At 34.0% G+C, this 25,642-nt stretch overlaps 2 protein-coding genes across 2 annotated transcripts in view; both read left to right on the top strand.

The window, feature by feature from the left end:
* LOC139866556 (histone deacetylase 14, chloroplastic-like) overlaps window positions 1-20,107 on the top strand; it is a 40,551-nt gene extending 20,444 nt beyond the window's left edge. Inside the window, exon 7 of the mRNA XM_071854818.1 lies at window positions 20,003-20,107. Within this exon, the coding sequence (XP_071710919.1) occupies window positions 20,003-20,107 (105 nt within the window). The remainder of the gene's footprint in view (window positions 1-20,002) is intronic.
* The window catches only part of LOC139866770 (histone deacetylase 14, chloroplastic-like), a 94,479-nt gene extending 74,006 nt beyond the window's left edge, over window positions 1-20,473 (top strand). Inside the window, exon 8 of the mRNA XM_071855059.1 lies at window positions 20,307-20,473. Within this exon, the coding sequence (XP_071711160.1) occupies window positions 20,307-20,408 (102 nt within the window). The 3' untranslated portion in view covers window positions 20,409-20,473. The remainder of the gene's footprint in view (window positions 1-20,306) is intronic.
* The last annotated feature ends 5,169 nt before the right edge of the window (window positions 20,474-25,642 follow it).

The raw sequence follows: 25,642 nt of genomic DNA, 5'->3' as shown, positions 1-25,642 counted from the left end.
AATAAATCTGCTTACGTTTTATTTGATTCGGGTGCGGATAGAAGCTATATGAGTAGAGATTTTTGTGCTAAATTAAGTTGTCCATTGACGCCTTTGGATAGTAAATTTTTACTCGAATTAGCAAATGGTAAATTAATTTCAGCAGATAATATATGTCGGAATCGAGAAATTAAACTGGTTAGCGAAACATTTAAGATTGATTTGATACCAGTAGAGTTAGGGAGTTTTGATGTGATAATCGGTATGGACTGGTTGAAAGAAGTGAAAGCGGAGATCGTTTGTTACAAAAATGCAATTCGCATTATACGAGAAAAAGGAAAACCCTTAATGGTGTACGGAGAAAAGGGCAACACGAAGCTACATCTTATTAGTAATTTGAAGGCACAAAAACTAATAAGAAAAGGTTGCTATGCTGTTCTAGCACACGTCGAGAAAGTACAAACTGAAGAAAAGAGCATCAATGATGTTCCCGTCGCAAAAGAATTTCCTGATGTATTTCCGAAAGAATTACCGGGATTACCCCCACATCGATCCGTTGAATTTCAAATAGATCTTGTACCAGGAGCTGCACCAATAGCTCGTGCTCCTTACAGACTCGCACCCAGCGAGATGAAAGAACTACAAAGCCAATTACAAGAACTTTTAGAGCGTGGTTTCATTCGACCAAGCACATCACCGTGGGGAGCTCCTGTTTTGTTTGTCAAGAAGAAAGATGGTACATTCAGGTTGTGTATCGACTATCGAGAGTTGAACAAACTTACCATCAAGAACCGCTACCCACTACTGAGAATCGATGACTTATTTGATCAACTACAAGGCTCGTCTGTTTATTCAAAGATTGACTTACGTTCCGGGTATCATCAAATGCGGGTGAAAGAAGATGATATTCCAAAGACTGCTTTCAGAACACGTTACGGTCATTACGAGTTTATGGTCATGCCGTTTGGTTTAACTAATGCACCAGCTGTGTTCATGGACCTTATGAACCGAGTGTGTGGACCATACCTTGACAAGTTTGTCATTGTTTTCATTGATGACATACTTATTTACTCAAAGAATGACCAAGAACACGGTGAACATTTGAGAAAGGTGTTAGAAGTATTGAGGAAGGAAGAATTGTACGCTAAGTTTTCAAAGTGTGCATTTTGGTTGGAAGAAGTTCAATTCCTCGGTCACATAGTGAACAAAGAAGGTATTAAGGTGGATCCGGCAAAGATAGAAACTGTTAAAAAGTGGGAAACCCCGAAAACTCCGAAACACATACGACAGTTTTTAGGACTAGCTGGTTACTACAGAAGGTTCATCCAAGACTTTTCCAGAATAGCAAAACCCTTGACTGCATTAACGCATAAAGGGAAGAAATTTGAATGGAATGATGAACAAGAGAAAGCGTTTCAGTTATTGAAGAAAAAGCTAACTACGGCACCTATATTGTCATTGCCTGAAGGGAATGATGATTTTGTGATTTATTGTGATGCATCAAAGCAAGGTCTCGGTTGTGTATTAATGCAACGAATGAAGGTGATTGCTTATGCGTCTAGACAATTGAAGATTCACGAACAAAATTATACGACGCATGATTTGGAATTAGGCTCGGTTGTTTTTGCATTAAAGACTTGGAGGCACTACTTATATGGGGTCAAAAGTATTATATATACCGACCACAAAAGTCTTCAACACATATTTAATCAGAAACAACTGAATATGAGGCAGCGTAGGTGGATTGAATTATTGAATGATTACGACTTTGAGATTCGTTACCACCCGGGGAAGGCAAATGTGGTAGCCGATGCCTTGAGCAGGAAGGACAGAGAACCCATTCGAGTAAAATCAATGAATATAATGATTCATAATAACATTACTACTCAAATAAAGGAGGCGCAACAAGGAGTTTTAAAAGAGGGAAATTTAAAGGATGAAATACCCAAAGGATCGGAGAAGCATCTTAATATTCGGGAAGACGGAACCCGGTATAGGGCTGAAAGGATTTGGGTACCAAAATTTGGAGATATGAGAGAAATGGTACTTAGAGAAGCTCATAAAACCAGATACTCAATACATCCTGGAACGGGGAAGATGTACAAGGATCTCAAGAAACATTTTTGGTGGCCGGGTATGAAAGCCGATGTTGCTAAATACGTAGGAGAATGTTTGACGTGTTCTAAGGTCAAAGCTGAGCATCAGAAACCATCAGGTCTACTTCAACAACCAGAAATCCCGGAGTGGAAATGGGAAAACATTACCATGGATTTCATCACTAAATTGCCAAGGACTGCAAGTGGTTTTGATACTATTTGGGTAATAGTTGATCGTCTCACCAAATCAGCACACTTCCTGCCAATAAGAGAAGATGACAAGATGGAAAAGTTAGCACGACTGTATTTGAAGGGAGTCGTCTCCAGACATGGAATACCAATCTCTATTATCTCTGATAGGGATGACAGATTTATTTCAAGATTCTGGCAGACATTACAGCAAGCATTAGGAACTCGTCTAGACATGAGTACTGCCTATCATCCACAAACTGATGGGCAGAGCGAAAGGACGATACAAACGCTTGAAGACATGCTACGAGCATGTGTTATTGATTTCGGAAACAGTTGGGATCGACATCTACCGTTAGCAGAATTTTCCTACAACAACAGCTACCATTCAAGCATTGAGATGGCGCCGTTTGAAGCACTTTATGGTAGAAAGTGCAGGTCTCCGATTTGTTGGAGTGAAGTGGGGGATAGACAGATTACGGGTCCGGAGATTATACAAGAAACTACCGAGAAGATCATCCAAATTCAACAACGGTTGAAAATCGCCCAAAGTCGACAAAAGAGCTACGCTGACATTAAAAGAAAAGATATAGAATTTGAAATTGGAGAGATGGTCATGCTTAAAGTTGCACCTTGGAAAGGCGTTGTTCGATTTGGTAAACGAGGGAAATTAAATCCAAGGTATATTGGACCATTCAAGATTATTGATCGTGTCGGACTAGTAGCTTACCGACTTGATTTACCTCAACAACTCGCGGCTGTACATAACACTTTCCACGTCTCGAATTTGAAGAAATGTTTTGCTAAAGAAGATCTCACTATTCCGTTAGATGAAATCCAAATCAACGAAAAACTTCAATTCATCGAAGAACCCGTCGAAATAATGGATCGTGAGGTTAAAAGACTTAAGCAAAACAAGATACCAATTGTTAAGGTTCGATGGAATGCTCGTAGAGGACCCGAGTTCACCTGGGAGCGTGAAGATCAGATGAAGAAGAAATACCCACATCTATTTCCAGAAGATTCGTCAACACCTTCAACAGCTTAATATTTCGGGACGAAATTTATTTAACGGGTAGGTACTGTAGTGACCCGAACTTTTCCATGTTTATATATATTAATTGAGATTGATATTTACATGATTAAATGTTTCCAACATGTTAAGAAATCAAACTTGTTAAGACTTGATTAATTGAAATATGTTTCATATAGACAATTGACCACCCAAGTTGACCGGTGATTCACGAACGTTAAAACTTGTAAAAACTATATGATGACATATATATGGATATATATATATAGTTAACATGATACTATGATAAGTAAACATATCATTAAGTATATTAACAATGAACTACATATGTAAAAACAAGACTACTAACTTAATTATTTTTAAACGAGACATATATGTAACGATTATCGTTGTAAAGACATTTAATGTATATATATCATATTAAGAGATATTCATACATGATAATATCATGATAATATAATAATTTAAAATCTCATTTGATATTATAAACATTGGGTTAACAACATTTAACAAGACCGTTAACCTAAAGGTTTAAAAAACAACACTTACATGTAACGACTAACGATGACTTAACGACTCAGTTAAAATGTATATACATGTAGTGTTTTAATATGTATTTATACACTTTTGAAAGACTTCAATACACTTATCAAAATACTTCTACTTAACAAAAATGCTTACAATTACATCCTCGTTCAGTTTCATCAACAATTCTACTCGTATGCACCCTTATTCGTACTCGTACAATACACAGCTTTTAGATGTATGTACTATTGGTATATACACTCCAATGATCAGCTCTTAGCAGCCCATGTGAGTCACCTAACACATGTGGGAACCATCATTTGGCAACTAGCATGAAATATCTCATAAAATTACAAAAATATGAGTAATCATTCATGACTTATTTACATGAAAACAAAATTACATATCCTTTATATCTAATCCATACACCAACGACCAAAAACACCTACAAACACTTTCATTCTTCAATTTTCTTCATCTAATTGATCTCTCTCAAGTTCTATCTTCAAGTTCTAAGTGTTCTTCATAAATTCCAAAAGTTCTAGTTTCATAAAATCAAGAATACTTTCAAGTTTGCTAGCTCACTTCCAATCTTGTAAGGTGATCATCCAACCTCAAGAAATCTTTGTTTCTTACAGTAGGTTATCATTCTAATACAAGGTAATAATCATATTCAAACTTTGGTTCAATTTCTATAACTATAACAATCTTATTTCAAGTGATGATCTTACTTGAACTTGTTTTCGTGTCATGATTCTGCTTCAAGAACTTCGAGCCATCCAAGGATCCATTGAAGCTAGATCCATTTTTCTCTTTTCCAGTAGGTTTATCCAAGGAAATTAAGGTAGTAATGATGTTCATAACATCATTCGATTCATACATATAAAGCTATCTTATTCGAAGGTTTAAACTTGTAATCACTAGAACATAGTTTAGTTAATTCTAAACTTGTTCGCAAACAAAAGTTAATCCTTCTAACTTGACTTTTAAAATCAACTAAACACATGTTCTATATCTATATGATATGCTAACTTAATGATTTAAAACCTGGAAACACGAAAAACACCGTAAAACCGGATTTACGCCGTCGTAGTAACACCGCGGGCTGTTTTGGGTTAGTTAATTAAAAACTATGATAAACTTTGATTTAAAAGTTGTTATTCTGAGAAAATGATTTTTATTATGAACATGAAACTATATCCAAAAATTATGGTTAAACTCAAAGTGGAAGTATGTTTTCTAAAATGGTCATCTAAACGTCGTTCTTTCGACTGAAATGACTACCTTTACAAAAACGACTTGTAACTTATTTTTCCGACTATAAACCTATACTTTTTCTATTTAGATTCATAAAATATAGTTCAATATGAAACCATAGCAATTTGATTCACTCAAAACGGATTTAAAATGAAGAAGTTATGGTTAAAACAAGATTGGATAATTTTTCTCATTTTAGCTACGTGAAAATTGGTAACAAATCTATTCCAACCATAACTTAATCAACTTGTATTGTATATTATGTAATCTTGAGATACCATAGACACGTATACAATGTTTCGACCTATCATGTCGACACATCTATATATATTTCGGAACAACCATAGACACTCTATATGTGAATGTTGGAGTTAGCTATACAGGGTTGAGGTTGATTCCAAAATATATATAGTTTGAGTTGTGATCAATACTGAGATACGTATACACTGGGTCGTGGATTGATTCAAGATAATATTTATCGATTTATTTCTGTACATCTAACTGTGGACAACTAGTTATAGGTTACTAACGAGGACAGCTGACTTAATAAACTTAAAACATCAAAATATATTAAAAGTGTTGTAAATATATTTTGAACATACTTTGATATATATGTATATATTGTTATAGGTTCGTGAATCAACCAGTGGCCAAGTCTTACTTCCCGACGAAGTAAAAATCTGTGAAAGTGAGTTATAGTCCCACTTTTAAAATCTAATATTTTTGGGATGAGAATACATGCAGGTTTTATAAATGATTTACAAAATAGACACAAGTACGTGAAACTACATTCTATGGTTGAATTATCGAAATCGAATATGCCCTTTTTTATTAAGTCTGGTAATCTAAGAATTAGGGAACAGACACCCTAATTGACGCGAATCCTAAAGATAGATCTATTGGGCCTAACAAACCCCATCCAAAGTACCGGATGCTTTAGTACTTCGAAATTTATATCATATCCGAAGGGTGTCCCGGAATGATGGGGATATTCTTATATATGCATCTTGTTATTGTCGGTTACCAGGTGTTCACCATATGAATGATTTTTATCTCTATGTATGGGATGTGTATTGAAATATGAAATCTTGTGGTCTATTGTTACGATTTGATATATATAGGTTAAACCTATAACTCACCAACATTTTTGTTGACGTTTAAAGCATGTTTATTCTCAGGTGAATATTAAGAGCTTCCGCTGTTGCATACTAAAATAAGGACAAGATTTGGAGTCCATGTTTGTATGATATTGTGTAAAAACTGCATTCAAGAAACTGATTTCGATGTAACATATTTGTATTGTAAACCATTATGTAATGGTCGTGTGTAAACAGGATATTTTAGATTATCATTATTTGATAATCTACGTAAAGCTTTTTAAACCTTTATTTATGAAATAAAGGTTATGGTTTGTTTTAAAAATGAATGCAGTCTTTGAAAAACGTCTCATATAGAGGTCAAAACCTCGCAACGAAATCAATTAATATGGAACGTTTTTAATCAATAAGAACGGGACATTTCATTAAGTAACACACAAGCTATATACTAACAACAACACATGCTAACTACCAACTAGCATACAATAAGACAATACGAGGATCGGCGGCTTGTACGAGCACACGACTCCCAGCTGATCGGACTTGAGTCTACCGATAGTCCCTGCTACTCAATTCACAGTATAATTATCCAGATGCAGGGGATGCATCATTCACACTATACTTTACAATCTGTAGCCTATGGACCCAACCTCCCCTAGGCACGGTTGACCTCATACGGACTCTAACCTCACCTAAGCACGGTCTCGAGTCCCCAGTCTCCCTAGGCCCGACTGGTGCCATTCACACAGTGTACACATAATTCACATACAACATCAGGCATGAAATATATATATATATTATTTTAACATGGCAATTTAGACACTATGCATGGTAAAAGAGTCAACCACAGTATCATGATATGCTACTTAAACTCTATCCGGAGATAGACCCACTCACCGATTACCAGCTACAACTCAGTTATCTTACTTCTGAGCTTCTTCCTTGTTCTTATCACCTGAGAACAACACAACGAAGTCAATATACATATCTCAATCAATAGTATAATCAAATCATACTATAAACTAGGTCATAACATCATTTCACAAGTCCACAACGTAAATCCATTCACTATAGTCAAACAAGTACGTGGAAAACGGGACACACAAGCCAAAACCTATTTTCCTGCCCCAAAAACATTTTGATCCAGCTTCTTAAAAGTTTACCATTAAAAAGTATTCTTTATTACGATTCTAACGATAGTTTATTTATAAAAAACGGAGTTACGTTTTGAAAGTTACGCCTGTTTCAATTTCATAAAATGTACTGTTGCAAATAGTTGTTTCCGAACACTGTAGCAAACAACGACACTGTAGCAACTCGGTACTGTAGCAAATAGTGACACTGTAGCAACTCGGGTACTGTAGTAAATAGTGACACTGTAGCAACTCGGTACTGTAGCAAATAGTGACACTGTAGCAAATAGTGACACTGTAGCAACTCGGTACTGCAGCAAATAGTGACACTGTAGCAACTCGGGTACTGTAGCAAACTGGGTTTCGAACAAGTTCGCTGATTTTGTGATTTTTTTCCCTAAAAACTCGATTTCTAAGTTACTAAACATATATACAACCTATTTCTAACATCAATTGATGTTTTTAAACATCAAACAACTAGATTTGAGCTAATTTATATCAAAAACCCATTTAACACAAAAACCCAATTAGAGCAAGAATCAAAGCATGAATCTATGAAACACTTACCTTGTGAGGATCACAAAAACACAAGGAACAGATTTCTAATTTGATTCAAACACAAAAATGAGAATGGATGATTTATGGTTTCAAGCATGAGAGGATGTTAGGTACGGGGTGCTAGGAGATATTTTTTAGAGAGAGATAGGGAAATGAGATAAAAGGGCAGCTCTTAGACACTTATTTGGGTTAAAACCCATACCCCTCAACACACGGGTATTTATCAGTTATCTTATCTGATAACCTTTCGTATCTCCTTAGGCGGTCCTAACGGAGTCCAAATTAAATAAACCAACCTGTTCTGGGACCCTTGTCACAAACTGGTCACAACACAATTATAATAAAACACTAATAAAATAATTAAAATAAAAGCACTTAAGACTAAGCACAAACCCTAAGGGCAAAATAGGCAACTTATAACTAGCCCGAGTTTCAGTCTGTTACAAAGACCAATCTACAATCAAAATCAGAATTATAACCGAAATGTTCCATACAACAACCAACAAGGTCCTAGCAATCAACAAGTATCTAATAATACTTACAATCAGCAAAGACCTATTTTTCAAAATAAACCACCACAAACCGATGATAAAAAGCCAAATTTAGAAGATATGATGTCGAAGCTAGTTGAATCTCAAACGCAGTTTTTTACATCTCAAAAATAAACTAATGAACAAAATGCTCAAGCATTTAGAAATCAACAAGCTTCTATTCAAAATCTGGAACAAGAAGTGAGCAACCTAGCAAGGTTGATAGGTGAAAGAAAACCAAGAAGTCTACCTAGCTATACAAATGCTAACCTCCGAAATGAAACAGCTAAAGCCATTACCCCGAGAAGTGGTATTACACTTAAACCTCCTGAAATACCTGTAATTTCTGATGATTCTACTCCTACTACACAAGAACCACAATCTGAGCGAGAAAAGGAAACAGAACCGGTAGTTGAAAAGGTTAATGAAGATAACACAGTTAAGGCTAAGCCTTATGTTAAACCATACCAACCACCACTTCCTTACCCAAGTAAAATGAGAAAAGAAAAACTTGAAGCCGAGCAATCTAAATTCTTGGATATGTTTAAACAGATAAATGTCAATCTTCCTTTCATTGATATGATATCAGGAATGCCTAGATATGCTAAATTTCTGAAATATCTAATCACAAATAGAAAGAAAATGGAAGAACTCTCAGCTATTACTATGAATGCTAATTATTCTGCAGTGTTGTTGAATAAGATACCAGAAAAATTATCAGATCCAGGAAGTTTCACAATTCTATGTTTTCTGGGTAGTCTTAGTTCAATAGAAGCATTGGCAGACTTAGGTGCTAGTATAAATTTAATGCCGTATTCACTATACACTAAACTAGACCTTGGAGAATTGAAACCAACACGAATAAGCATACAACTAGCAGATCGATCAGTAAAATATCCTAGAGGGATAATGGAGAACATGCTAGGTAAAGTTGGTACTTTAGTATTTCCTGTAGATTTTGTTATTCTGGACATGGAAGAAGATTCTCGAGTTCCTCTCATATTAGGAAGACCATTCTTAAACACGGCTAAAGCAATAATAGACGTGTTCGGTAAGAAACTGACCCTAAGTATAGAGGACGAGAGTGTTACATTTTCTGTTGATAGAGCCATGCAACAACCGCAATCTGCAGATGATACATGTTATTACATTCAAACTATAGATTCACATGCAGAATTGTTAGAAGAATTTCCAGAATTACAAGGAACCGGAGAATGTTCTTTAGGAGAAGGAATTGAACCAATTGATGAAGCTGAAATGTTAGCTACACTCATGGCTAATGAATATGAACCAACAACAGAAGAACTTCAAATGCTAAAAGAGGAAGACAGATATCGATACAAATCATCGATAGAAGAACCATTTGGAATACGCTTATTTACATGAAGAATCTGAATTACCTGTAATAATATCGTCTTCTCTTACTGAAAATGAAAAATCTCAACTCATTTCTGTGCTAAAAGCTCATAAACCAGCTATTGCTTGAAAAATTCATGACATTAAAGGCATAAGTCCTTCGTATTGCACACATAAAATCCTTATGGAAGAAGGTCATAAAATGTATGTGCAACGCCAACGAAGACTAAATCCTAATATACAAGATGTTGTTAAGAAAGAAATTATTAAACTGCTAGATGCAGGTTTAATTTATCCAATCTCTGATAGTCTATGGGTAAGCCCAGTTCAATGCGTACCTAAGAAGGGTGGCATGACTGTCATCACAAATGAAAAAAATGTGCTTATTCCTACTAGGACTGTAACAGGATGGCGTGTTTGTATTGATTATAGAAAATTAAATGACGCCACCAGAAAAGATCACTTTCCCTTACCTTTCATTGATCAAATGTTGGAAAGATTAGTCGGAAATAGTTACTATTGTTTTCTTGACAGTTTTTCCGGATATTTTCAAATTCCAATAGCACCCGAGGACCAAGAGAAAACCACATTCACATGTCCTTATGGTACTTTTGCTTACAAACGCATGTCATTTGGACTTTGCAACACCCCTGCAACCTTTCAAAGGTGCATGATGGCGATTTTTCACGACATGATAGAAGAATGCATGAAAGTTTTCTTGGATGACTTTTCAGTTTTTGGTGATACTTTTGAAACATGTCTAGTTAATCTTGAACGAATGCTTATTAGATGCGAACAATCAAATCTAGTTCTTAATTGGGAGAAATGCCATTTCATGGTTAGAGAAGGCATCGTTCTTGGTCATAAAATTTCAAAGGAAGGAATTGAAGTGGATAGAGCTAAAGTAGATGTAATTGCTAAACTTTCACATCCCACCAACGTTAGAGGAGTTAGGAGTTTTCTAGGGCATGCCGGTTTTTACCGACGTTTCATAAAAGATTTTTCTAAAATTGCCACTCCTATGAATAAACTCTTAGAAAAGGATGCTCCATTCATCTTTTCGAATGATTGCATCAAATCTTTTAATATTCTTAAAGAAAAACTCACTAATGCGCCGATCATGATAACTCCAAATTGGAATCTACCATTTGAACTCATGTGCGATGCAAGTGATTTTGCAATGGGAGTCGTTTTAGGACAAAGGATTGAAAAACGATTTCAACCTATCTATTACGCTAGTAAGACGTTACAAGGAGCACAAACAAATTATACAACTACTAAAAAAGAACTCCTTGCTATTGTCTTTGCTTTTGACAAATTTCGTTCATATCTCATTCTAGCAAAAACGATGGTCTATACTGACCATTCTGCTCTTTGATACCTATTTTCAAAACAAGATGCCAAACCACGATTAATCCGTTGGATCTTACTCTTACAAGAGTTCGATATTGAAATCCGAGATAAAAAGGGTGCAGAAAATCTCGCCGCTGATCATCTTTCTCGTCTTGAAAATCCTGAATTAGAAGTTCTAAATGAATCGGCCATACAAGATAACTTTTCTGATGAATATCTATTGAAGATAGATTATAATGAAATTCCATGGTTTGCAGACTATGCAAACTACTTAGTATGTGGATTCCTTGAAAAAGGATTGTCGTACCAAAAACGAAAGAAATTCTTTAGTGATATAAAACACTATTTTTGGGAAGATCCACATTTGTTTAAAAGTTGTCCCGATGGAATAATACGCCGATGTGTATTCGGGGATGAAGCTAGTCAAATCTTAAACCATTGTCACACAGGACCAACAGGAGGGCATTATGGGCCTCAACTCACAGCAAGGAAAGTCTACGACGCTGGATTCTATTGGCCTACAATTTTCAAAGACGCACACCTTCTTTGTAAATCATGTGATGCTTGTCAAAGGGCCGGAAAAATAAGTCAACGTGATGAAATGCCACAAAATGTCATTCAAGTATGTGAAGTATTTGACGTTTGGGGTACTGACTTTATGGGTTCATTTCCAAAATCTCATAATAATCTCTACATTCTCGTTGCCATTGATTATGAATCTAAATGGGCGGAAGCACAAGCTCTCCCAACTAACGATGCACGAGTTGTAGTTAACTTTTAAAACGTCTTTTTGCAAGGTTCGGAACACCGAAAGCTTTAATAAGTGATAGGGGTACTCATTTTTGTAATAATCAACTTGATAAAGTTCTCAAAAGATATGGAGTAACTCATAAAATCTCAACAGCTTATCATCCACAAACAAGTGGACAAGTTGAAAATACCAACCGAGCTTTAAAACGTATTCTAGAGAAAACCGTAGGATCAAATCCGAAGGAATGGTCCATGAAATTAGAGGATGCACTCTCGGCTTTTAGAACAGCCTACAAAACTCCAATTGGTACCACACCTTTTAGACTCGTTTACAAAAAAGCATGTCACCTTTCAGTAGAAATTGAGCACAAAGCATTTTGGGCTTTGAAGACATGTAATCTTGATTTACATGAAGTCGGACGTCTACGGTTAAGTCAACTAAACGAATTAGAAGAATTAAGACACGAAGCATATGAAAATTCGTTACTCTATAAGGAAAGAATGAAGAAATGGCATGATAAAAGAATCAGAAGTTCAAAAGAATTTAAAGAAGGAGACAGAGTTCTTCTTTTCAATTCACGATTCAAGCTATTTCCTGGAAAATTGAAATCAAGATGGTCTGGACCATTCATAGTCTAAAGAGTTTTCCCATATGGAACAATGGAGTTGATAAATTCAATTGGGATTGAATTTAAAGTCAATGGTCACAGAGTTAAACATTACATAGATAATCCAATGGAAGTTGAAGATGAAGTTAATCACAATTTCGATACCACAGCTAACTAAGTGTGGGAAGATTCGAGTTTTTTTTAAGTCTAATATATATTTATGTTAGAGTTAGATATTCTGTTTTCGTGTAGTTTTCGAGAATGGAATCCGAATGGTCTTTCCCTAGCAGACCCTAAAGAACTAGTCTTCTCCCTCCATTCTGAATTTTTATTTTTTTAAGTTTTACGAGATGAAGAATTCCTTTGATCTGAACCATGGTTTACTACTACACGCTATGATTACTAAACGTAATAATAACATCTTCCCAAGTGAACTGGTATCATTCATAAGAGGAAAAATGGACGAAGTAAGGAAAGAACTCAGGAAAGATCATCATAAGACACATTTTGGTAAAGAAAAATCAAAATCCGCAACAAAAAGAAGAGCACGACACCTTGAAAGATGTCATAAATGCGAAAAATGGTCACACGAAGGTAAATGTTCGAACAATCAAACATATTCAAATACCGAATTTGTTACTCTATGCAGAGAAGGACCGTTCATATGTTTAGAAGAAAAGTTATTGAAGAATTGAGGTTACACTTATGTAGCTATGGAAAACCAAATCATACGACTCTCCTATGAGTCGGCTAAAGCAGGTCTCTGAGAATTCTTTCTCATAGGTAAGTATGTACAATTTTTATTTTATTTTATTGCTTTTAACCTTTTAATAATAAACGCTGAATCGTTCACTATAAAGTATTAAATTGATATTCAATAAAATTAGGTATGCGAAACCGAAATTATTAATATCATACAAAAATTTAATACATCACTGCTAAATTTACCGTTTATTCTTAAGGTATAAATATCTTTAATCAATCAATCCAAAATATTTCAAAAATTCGTCAGGAGTAAAACTAGGTTATGGAACCGAAATTACTTTACCCAAATGAAGGGCTTATATTTTTGATAATATTTGATTGATTAAAGTGGGATAAAACTAGGTTATGACCGAATTTTGTTGTTAGTTTATACTAAATTGAGTAGTGTAACATGTTTAGGTTGCTAGATGATCAAAACTTTGATCCTAAACATGATTTTTAAGTATTAAAGTAGACTTTTTGAGTCAAAAATGCATGAACTCGATTTAATTAATATGAATGCCATTTGGAACTCGTTTAATTGCTATAATGATTATTTTGACATGTTATTTGAGATAAAAGCTAAAGAACATTGTATACATTTTCATATATGTTTATTTGTAAAAGTGTAGAATTGTTAATATTATGAAAATGCGTATAAAGTTTAATATGGATTAAATATGCCATTATGATTGTTTTGATTTATGATTCAGATAACACTAATGCATATTTGGATGCACATAAAAATTGTGTTTAATGTGTTTTGCAGACTGAAAAGGGTGAATCTTCATCCGCATCTCAGGCTCACAATGCTCCTCCTGAGAATCCAGAATAATAGGAGATTAACGACCAATATAGACAAAATCTACCGCATCAATTCATTTCATATTCAAATATAGAATTGGCAGATTTACATCCTAATTTAAGGTTTTACCGATATTGGATAGATTATCCAAAATATCAGAGGAACTTGCACACCCTTCAGTCTAATATTGTTGAAGTATTCAGGGTAATAGATTGGGAACCGTTAGAAACAGTGGGATTGGCCGATCCAATCAGATAATTACTTACACAAAGGTATGGTAATTCTACTTTTAATGATTGGGAACGTTTGTTTAATATACGTAGGCGTGTATATAGAGAATGGTGTATGGAATTATTATGTAGTGTTGAAATAAATGATCGGGTAGCTACCTTAACCGATCGGGTTTTATTAGATTTTTATTAGGAGGTGTAATGCGCCATATGTCTCTACTAGACATGGCTCAGGCTCTGTGAATATATACGCCCGAGGAACTAGCATCCACTGATTGTCAAAGGTTAATAGTTAATGGTAGGAGGGTTGATGAAAATTTTGATATGAATGGAATATGGAGTAGAATGACTAGGCATAACCGATTCCGTGGGGGGAATAACTCTTATACTGATATTGATAGAGCTGAGCTAAGAGTAATCCATAGGTTCTTAGCAAACTCGATTACACAGCGAGGTAAGAACAAAGAGAAAGTAAATGAGAATGATTTATTTTATCTCATGTGTATTCGAGACCCACAGAGCGCTGTGAGTATACCTTATTGTGTGGGTTATTATTTATCGGCTATGGTTAGGAGTATACGGCCTAATGGTATAATAGGAGGTGGTATCTTTGTTACTTTAATTGTTGAGTATCTTGGTGTCTATAGAAGTCAGGTGGGATTAATAATTGCAGCACCAGAACCCCGTGATACAATTGGTTTGAAAGTATATCATGCTGCTAAGGTTTTAAAGAAACGACATAACGCTGCAGCACCATATGATGGCCATCATCCACAGGTCGAAAAAGATCAGCATCAAGGTAATACGGGAGGGGGGAATCAGATGACAGAAATGCAAATTTTTATGGCTCAACATGAGTATGAAATGGCTAGACAACGAGCATTTCAAGATTGGCAGTATCATCAAAACCAAATCATAAGTCATTGTGCACACATAAATACAAACTATATTCCTACTCCAATGCCCGTATTTCCTCCCAAGACTATACAAACCCGACCACCGTATCCTACTTATGACCCAGCTCAAGCATTCTACATTACATACGGCTATGAATGGGATCCCTACTGGCACCATCCTCATCAAACCTAATTTTTTTATGCCTATTTTTATTTTTTTGGTAACTTGTAATTTTATACTTTTAATATTTCTTTTGATACTATAATAGTTTTTATAATTTTCTAAATTTTATTATTAGATTTTTAATAATTTTTGAATGTAGGGTGATATACCCAACTTCAAAAATATGTATATATATGTTTGTAGTTTATCTCATGTACAAAACAGGGTAAAACAGTGCATTTTCAAAGACTGACATTAAGTTCAGCAAAAGCAACTAATTTTGACGACAAGATGCAAAATATATGTGAAATAACAACTGCCGGAATGAACAAATGATGTGCACCATTTATCATTCAACAAACAAACGCCAATATGTTTGGAAACTTTGGTAAAATTTAATCATTTTTCTACGCTAATCACCCTCAATAATTTAAATTGTACTGATTTCTTGCAAATGAGGGCATTGCAAGATCTTAAGTGTGGGAAGGGGTTAAATTCTTTCGGATTTTTAAAATTTTTTGACTTATACACTTGGTTACCATTAAAAATACTAGTAACACAGTAGTTGTATTAGAATCTAGTGCTCTCTGATAATAAAGAACAACCCTAGTCTTATATACTAACTACCCAATTCTAGTAAAATTTTTCAACTAAATGAACTCAAAATCATGTTTATACATATTTATGAACGATAAAACTAGGTGTTAACACCGAAATTATTGTTACCTCGGAAATGACATAAATTGAGAAATAACCCAAAATGCTTGAATTCATATAAAATGGAATAGAGGAGAATAAAAAGGCAAAGAAAGAAAAATAAAAGCCAAGTGTGGGAAAAATTTACCAAGTTATTTAAAACATATATCACATATTTTTGTACAAATAATTGAAAATACTTTTTGTTTTGGACAATATTAATCAGTTTTACCCAGTTTATTGTAATATAAATGGAATTTAAAAGGAAGTAAAGTCTTCCGAGAGAAAAATACACGCGCTTCTTGATTTAGGTCAGGAAGTTGTCATCCAGACCAGTTGTAGAGTCTACGAAAAACCTTGAAAAGTTTTCTCGAAAATCAGCTGGAAATCCACGGACCTCAGCATCAAACAGGGTCGCCAAGTAGTCAGACTTATCCTAACCATGAGAGGATATGTTTCGTACAATGGGGGGCACCATGCAAATTAGCTTATAAGACTAATGAATCAGATCCCCAGAAAGGATAATCTCCTTAAAGATCAACAATCAGCTTTTAAGACTGATATTACTCAATCCTTGAGATTGACTTTTAAAGATTGAGAATTACAAACTCATGGAATTCGATGATATCTAAACTCGAGCTTGAACGAGAAAATATTTTGATCAAATTACAAACCGATTTGTTTTTTGAAAACCCATTTTTAATGCGTTCATTACCATTGAACGTAAAATCCTAAGAGTTCACCGGAATTCATTAGGTCACTTGAACCAAATCGAGTGTCAACCGTAAGAACGGTGGTTGCATAGCATGGTCAAAGACAGGACCTTGTGTTAGACCGAAAAACTATAGGGTGATCTTTACTATTGCTCCTACAAAGGATAGTAAATGCATCCGACACGATATAGACCATAATCAAAAGCATGTCACGGGACATTGCCTTAACAGTTGCTTGTTCAACGCTTTCCTTTACAACCGGACGGTAGTTTACCAAAAGGTAATATACGGAGCAAGTATACTGGACGTGTTGCTTTCCCAATACAAGGTTAGCAAGTGGGTGACACAAAACCGCAAGTTTTGAGCTAAAATTTTCAAATCTGAAACCCACAAAAACATTTTGCAAACACCGGTGAAGGGTTATTCCGGAAAACTTATCTAGGGTAAAAGCTAGATTGAATTTTCAAAAAGAACAAATATTTTCATAAAGATCCAATTTTCTTAAAGGATCTAAATTTTCATAGTCATGTGGGACTGTAAACCACAATTTTACTACCATTGTTCATACCGCCGTATAGAAATCACTGATGTACAAAGTGTGAAGAATAAAGAAGTGATTCTAGTATTTTTATTTCAAGACTATATTGCTTGAGGACAAACAACGCTCAAGTGTGAAAATATTTGATAATGCTAAAAATAACACACATATTTCATAGCATTATCCTTCAAGAAAGACAAGCTTTTGGTTGTAATTGTTCTATTTACAAGTTATATTCGTTTAAATAATAAAAGGTGAAGACAAAAGACAGATTCGACGAATTGAAGACGCAAATGACCAAAAAGCTAAAAAGTACAAAGTACAATCCAAGTGGTTCAAATTATTGATGAGAAACGTCTAAGAATGTCAAGAGTACAAGCCGCAAAAAGCAAAGTACAAGATATTAAATTATACGAAAAGGCGTTCGAAAATCCGGAACCAAGACATGAACCAACTTTCAGCGTGCGACGCAACGGACCAAAAATTACAAGTCAACTATGCACAAGAATATAATATAATATATAATTAATTATATATATTATTATATATTATAATTATACGCAGCCCACGTTTTGAATTTGATCTATGAGCTGGATTCCAGACCTCCGCACTCGCGGATCTTTGATGAAGAAAACATCCGCACTCGCGGAGCTCAACAGTGAAACGTGTGCCTATAAAAGGCCGCGCATTCTGATCGATTCCTTACCCCTTTTCTTTCTTTTCTATATACGTAAAAATATATTTATATTTTATAATTTTAATTTTAATTTAAGTTTAATAATAATAAGGTTATAGTAGCGAATGTTGTAAGTGTATAAGTCGAAATTCTGTCCGTGTAACACTACGCTATTATTAATCATTGTAAGTTATGTTCAACCTTTTTAAATTAATGTCTCGTAGCTAAGTTATTATTATGCTTATTTAAATTGAAGTAATCGTGATGTTGGGCTAAAATATTAAAGACGGGGTAATTGGGCTTTGGACCATAATTGGGGTTTGGATAAAAGACCGACACTTGTGGAAATTAGACTATGGGCTATTAATGAGCTTTATATTTGTTTAATTGAATGATAGTTCGTTAATTTAATATAAAGATTTACAATTGGACGTAATTATAAATAACCACATACACTCTATCGAACACGATGGGCGGGATATTTATAAGTACTAATAATCGTTCATTTGACCGGACACGGGAATGGATTAATAGTCAATCGACTCATTAAAACAGGGGTGAATTACATGCAAGGACACTTGGTGTAATTGATAATAAAGTATTAAAACCTTATTACAGTTTAAGTCCCCAATTAGTTGGAATATTTGACTTCGGATATAAGGATAATTTGACGAGGACACTCGCACTTTATATTTATGACTGATGGACTGTTATGGACAAAAACCAGATGGACATATCGAATAATCCAGGACAAAGGACAATTAACCCATGGTAATAAATTAAAATCAACACGTCAAACATCATGATTACGGAAGTTTAAATAAGCATAATTCCTTTATTTTATATCTCGCCGCACTTTTATTTACTGTCATTTTATTTATTGCACTTTTAATTATCGTACTTTTTAATTATCTCAATTTTATTTATCGTCATTTTATTTATCGCACTTTAAATTATCGTACTTTTATTATCATTATTTACTTTACGCTTTAAATTAAGTTATTTGTATATTTAATATTTTACATTAGGTTTTAATTGTGACTTAAGACATAAAATCCACAAACCGATCATTAAACGGTAAAAAAAATCCCCCTTTTATAATAATAATAATACTACTTATATATATAAATATATATATATATATATATATATATATATATATATATATATATATATATATATATATATATATATATATATATATATATACAAATATAGTTTAAAAATATAGCATTAAACTTGGCTAGTTCCCTGTGGACGAACCGGACTTACTAAAAACTACACTACTGTACGATTAGGTACACTGCCTATAGTGTTGTAGCAAGGTTTAGGTATATCCACTCTATTAATAAATAAATAACTTGTGTAAAATTGTATCGTATTTAACAGTATTTCATAATAAATATATAACTATTTCGTATACACCTCTGCACACATCAGTAAGTAACAAACTTTCTTCTATTTACTCTTCTCAAAATAAAAACAATGATATAAAAATGCACTTTATCCCAATATCCATCATAATCAAGTTACAATCCTTAGCCTTAATCATACTAAAAGATATCCTCAAATTAATAGATTATTATATGTATAATTTTTAAAAAAATGTTAGTGTTATTTATAGTATACCTAAAGGCATCCTACCAATCCTCCTAACCTATAAATTGTTGACATGTGTCAATTACTTATTTTTTCCCTTCTTGATTTATTGGTTTCACCTTTTTACAATTTTATTTGTTTGGAGGAAAAGTCATTGCTGAATTTTTTTAATCAATACCAAGTTGTATCATTACTTCCTCACAAACGACTTCTTCTTTTTGAGGTGTTACATAAATACAACCTTTATTTACGGATTTCATGTTTTGAATTGTAGTTTCGCCTATTGTAAATAAGTGAATGTTAACATATAATCCGAATAGGTGAATATATGTGCAATATATGTATACTTCTATGAATAATTTTCAATTCAAATGGTGGGTGAATCTGGTACTCTGGTATCTATATATATGTGTATCTACATATATAAATATTAGATTACTTCACTTCTTTTTTAACGTATGTCACTTTTTTACAATAGGCGAAACTACAATTCAAAACATGGAATCCCGAAATAAAGGTTGTATTTAGAACATTGAGAGTGAGGATTTTCTCTACTCTTGGAGTGTTGTTTCATTTTGAATGAAGAAATGACTTGTTTTTATTCTAGGATAAGGAAAGGATTGTCTATGTCACCTCCCCCATACCCTACACGTGGGTTGGGATTTGTTGTTGTTGTTGTTGTTGTTGTTGTTGTTGTTGTTGTTGTTATTGTTGTTACTTTTTAACGTATGTCAGATTGTTATTAGAGCATCTTAACATTGGCTTTAATGTATATTCTTTAGGAAGGGTATCGCGGCAAGTTTGATGAGACTGGGTCTGGGCGTGGTGAATGGGCAACACTTAATTTGCCATTACCTGAAGGTTCTGGTGACAACACTATGTGAATTACATTTTACGAGGTCGTTACACCTTGTGCCCAAAGATTTAAACCGGATATAATCATTGTATCAGCAGGGTAATCATTTTCTCCCATCTACATACACACATTTTTTTTTTAATCTATTTATAGTTTATCCGGATTTAGAGTTTAGGGTTTAAATCCCTAAACTCTAAACCTTAAACACTAAACTTCATGTTAAATGTTAAATTTAAAGTCTAAATCTAAACCATATCTCTAAAATCTAAACCCTAAATTTAAACCATAAACCCTAATTTCTAAACCATAGTTTCTAAACCTTAAACATTGTTGTTAGTCCTTTTCCATTAGTCGTTAGTCGTTAGTCATTTTTAATTAGATTGAGTCATTTTATGTTATCATACATAAGATGTATGATAAACTTAAAAAATTATTCAAAAACTACATATTCTTTTTCTAAAAAATAAGAAAAACTACTTGTTTTTAAATCTGAACAATAAATACTAACCCCTAAAACCCTAAAACCTAAACTCTAAATTCTGGATTGTGTTTATGGAAAGTTTAAAACTTCGAAAAATGAGTTTTTGATTTGTTTTTTAACTAATAATTAATTAGTTATACACTCACTCAACTTAATTGTATAATAGTCATATATGCTCCATATATATATATATATATATATATATATATATAATAACAAAACTCAATCCCGCATATACGAGGTATAGGAGAGGTGAGATGTAGACAATCCTTCTTCTACCCTAGAATAGAAGAGAAGTCGTTTTTCTACCCACGAGTGAGTCGAGAAAGAATTCTCCACCCACAAGAAGAGAAAGTCATCCCTCTCTACTCCAGGGTACAGAGATTGCTTCTGTGGGGACCTCCAACCAATATATATATATATATATATATATATATATATATATATATATATATATATATATATATATATATATATATATATATATATATATATATATATATATATATATATATATATATATATATATATATATATATATATTGATAGTGCTCCAAAAGAACATATATTTAGTCGCAATATCATCCCAATATGTAAAGTTTTTAGTTGTAATTATTCTATTTTTAAGTTTGTAAGACCCAATTAATTATGGTATATAAAGTATTTATGGTGTACGATGCATGTATGAGGTGTACGAAGCATGTACGTGTTGCTTGCTCGAACGTCGAAGGAAACTGGACGTTGCCTGAAGTGACAAGGTGTGTACGTATCTTTTCAACCCCAAATAAAGTTTGTGTTGATGTTTCAAAGCCTTATCATTTGAAAAGAAATCTTATTACGTTTCCAACGATATTTGATTCATCGAAAACGGAGCTACGGTCAAAAAGTTATGGCCAAAACAAGTTACTGAAAACTGACCTGAAGGGTGGAGCGGCACGCCACCTTATGGAGCGGCGCTCCGATTGCTGCTGAGGCAATTTTCAGTCTTTTTAAAATATTTAAATGAGGGGTACTTTGGTCTTTTCACTTGGGGTCGGTTTGGGGTCATCAAAACTGATCCATTGATCGTTTTGGACCACATTTCACTCATCAAACACTCTCATCAAACCCTAGAGTGAGAAACCCATTTTAAGTGAGAGAAAGCTCCATTCGGAGAAGAAGAAGTTTGATTCGGGTCAAGTCTCAAGTATTAAAGTTGTTCATCTCATCAACGGCATCATTTTGGCGGTATTGGTAAGTTCAAACTCCAAATTTCATTGTTTGATTTGAGATTCAATGTTAGGGTTTGAGATTGTTAGTTGTAAAACCCACTTAGTTGATGAAGAGGGTTTATGGAAACTTGTTATTTTGATATTTGGCGGGTTTTGGGTTGGTTAATGATTTAACCATGTTTAAGACTTGTAAATGGTGTATAATCACTAGTATTAGTGATTATTGATGTTTGGAGACCATTAGGGTTCTTAAGGTTGACTAATTTTGACTAGAGTCAAAATTAGGGTTTGTTGATGATTAGGACTCAATTGCCGATTTAATAAAGTTTATAAACTTAAAATGGATTAAGTTGAAGCATAGAACCGAGTTAATTATGCTTTGGTGTCAAAACTTGCTAATGGCGTGATATTGACTTCTTATGGGTCAAATTAGGGTTTAAGTGTCATTTTGGGCAAGATAGGTGTTTAACACCTATGATTGGGTTTGATTGGCATATTAGGACCATTCTCACTTGTGTTAGTGATTATTGGTTAGTTTGGGCGTGGTTTATGCTTGGAAGTGCATTTGGGTCAAAATTGCACTAGTTGTCAATTTGGGTTGATTTGTATATCCACCCTAATTGTGTAACTTGTTATGTGATAAATGGAATAGGTACATTCCATCGGTGATTGCGGATTATTCGGTAGCATTCTTCAAGGCAACAAGGTGAGTGTTAATATCCTATATGCATATGTATGTGTAGGATGGGTGCGGGTCGGGTGAAGTGATTCTCGGCTGTAGAGCTCACTTCACATGTAGGTGGATTTGATGGACTTGTGTATGGGTCCAATTGGCATGGTTGTGCATTTTGGTTGACCACCTTTGGCGAAGTACACACTTTGGGTGTACGTTATCACACGTGGTTGTGAGTGGAATGATTATACATGTGTGTATATAATGTATCTATTTGTAGGGCGGGGAATGGGGCCGGGCATACGTGTCTATACCACCAAGAGTTAGTGATATATTTCGTTGTACACTAATGATGGATATTTCGTTGTCCAAATTGCCCAAGAGTTATTGATATATTTCGTTGTACACTAACAATTGCTTGAACGGATATTTCGTTGTCCGTGTCGCCTAGGGGTTAGTGATATATTTCGTGTACATTAACGGTTGTTACGAACACCGATGGGAAATTCGAAGTACCATTCCTTTTTACGATTGGTTAACCGTGGGCGTTTATATATTGTTGTATATATATATATATATATTAACGTATTGTTGTGATGTAGCTAACCCTCCGGGTGTAGCTTATTTGGCGTTGTTCACATCGTCGTTGGTGAACTTATACTTTGTTGATAACTTTAGCTTGTTGCTTAGAGATCGTACGATATGCTTAGACTAGCTTGCCTTTATGCTTGGATGCTCCGGTATGCGGTATTTGGTTATTTGTGTGGCGTGTCCATTTTATGCATATATATGTGTGTAGTATATTCTCACTCACTAAGCTTTAGCTTACCCTCTCGTTGTTGACTTTTTTTTTATAGATTTGCATGGATGCGGTAGCTCGGGTAAGCGTGGGGACTAGTGGACTTGCGTAGTTGCTTTAAAGGCATGATTTTGGATTCGATTAGGATTGGGTAGCGTATCCCCAATCGCCATGCTCGGTCTTTATTTTGTATTACAAATCATGTGGTTGAAAACTTGTATTTTCGTACAAAAGTCGTAAAACGACCGATGTGGGTCCGGTCTCGTAAAACTTATTTTATGAATGGAATGTGTTAGTTTTTCATATATGACTATGTTGTGAAAAGTGAAATGTCCCGTTCTTATTGATTAAAAACGTTCCATATTAATTGATTTCGTTGCGAGGTTTTGACCTCTATATGAGACGTTTTTCAAAGACTGCATTCATTTTTAAAACAAACCATAACATTTATTTCATAAATAAAGGTTTAAAAAGCTTTACGTAGATTAAATGATAATCTAAAATATCCTGTTTACACACGACCATTACATAATGGTTTACAATACAAATATGTTACATCGAAATCAGTTTCTTGAATGCAGTTTTTACACAATATGGACTCCAAATCTTGTCCTTATTTTAGTATGCAACAGCGGAAGCTCTTAGTATTCACCTGAGAATAAACATGCTTTAAACGTCAACAAAAATGTTGGTGAGTTATAGGTTTAACCTATATATATCAAATCGTAACAATAGACCACAAGATTTCATATTTCAATACACATCCCATACATAGAGATAAAAATCATTCATATGGTGAACACCTGGTAACCGACATTAACAAGATGCATATATAAGAATATCCCCATCATTCCGGGACACCCTTCGGATATGATATAAATTTCGAAGTACTAAAGCATCCGGTACTTTGGATGGGGTTTGTTAAGCCCAATAGATCTATCTTTAGGATTCGCGTCAATTAGGGTGTCTGTTCCCTAATTCTTAGATTACCAGACTTAATAAAAAGGGGCATATTCGATTTCGATAATTCAACCATAGAATGTAATTTCACGTACTTGTGTCTATTTTGTAAATCATTTATAAAACCTGCATGTATTCTCATCCCAAAAATATTAGATTTTAAAAGTGGGACTATAACTCACTTTCACAGATTTTTACTTCGTCGGGAAGTAAGACTTGGCCACTGGTTGATTCGCGAACCTATAACAATATATACATATATATCAAAGTATGTTCAAAATATATTTACAACACTTTTAATATATTTTGATGTTTTAAGTTTATTAAGTCAGCTGTCCTCGTTAGTAACCTACAACTAGTTGTCCACAGTTAGATGTACAGAAATAAATCGATAAATATTATCTTGAATCAATCCACGACCCAGTGTATACGTATCTCAGTATTGATCACAACTCAAACTATATATATTTTGGAATCAACCTCAACCCTGTATAGCTAACTCCAACATTCACATATAGAGTGTCTATGGTTGTTCCGAAATATATATAGATGTGTCGACATGATAGGTCGAAACATTGTATATGTGTCTATGGTATCTCAAGATTACATAATATACAATACAAGTTGATTAAGTTATGGTTGGAATAGATTTGTTACCAATTTTCACGTAGCTAAAATGAGAAAAATTATCCAATCTTGTTTTACCCATAACTTCTTCATTTTAAATCCGTTTTGAGTGAATCAAATTGCTATGGTTTCATATTGAACTCTATTTTATGAATCTAAACAGAAAAAGTATAGGTTTATAGTCAGAAAATAAGTTACAAGTCGTTTTTGTAAAGGTAGTCATTTCAGTCGAAAGAACGACGTCTAGATGACCATTTTAGAAAACATACTTCCACTTTGAGTTTAACCATAATTTTTGGATATAGTTTCATGTTCATAATAAAAATCATTTTCTCAGAATAACAACTTTTAAATCAAAGTTTATCATAGTTTTTAATTAACTAACCCAAAACAGTCCGCGGTGTTACTACGACGGCGTAAATCCGGTTTTACGGTGTTTTTCGTGTTTCCAGGTTTTAAATCATTAAGTTAGCATATCATATAGATATAGAACATGTGTGTAGTTAATTTT

Source organism: Rutidosis leptorrhynchoides, chromosome 9 (assembly GCF_046630445.1).
Source record: "Rutidosis leptorrhynchoides isolate AG116_Rl617_1_P2 chromosome 9, CSIRO_AGI_Rlap_v1, whole genome shotgun sequence".
Lineage (NCBI taxonomy): Eukaryota > Viridiplantae > Streptophyta > Magnoliopsida > Asterales > Asteraceae > Rutidosis > Rutidosis leptorrhynchoides.
Note: the sequence above shows the minus strand (reverse complement) of the source record. Positions and strands in the feature narration are given on the sequence as shown.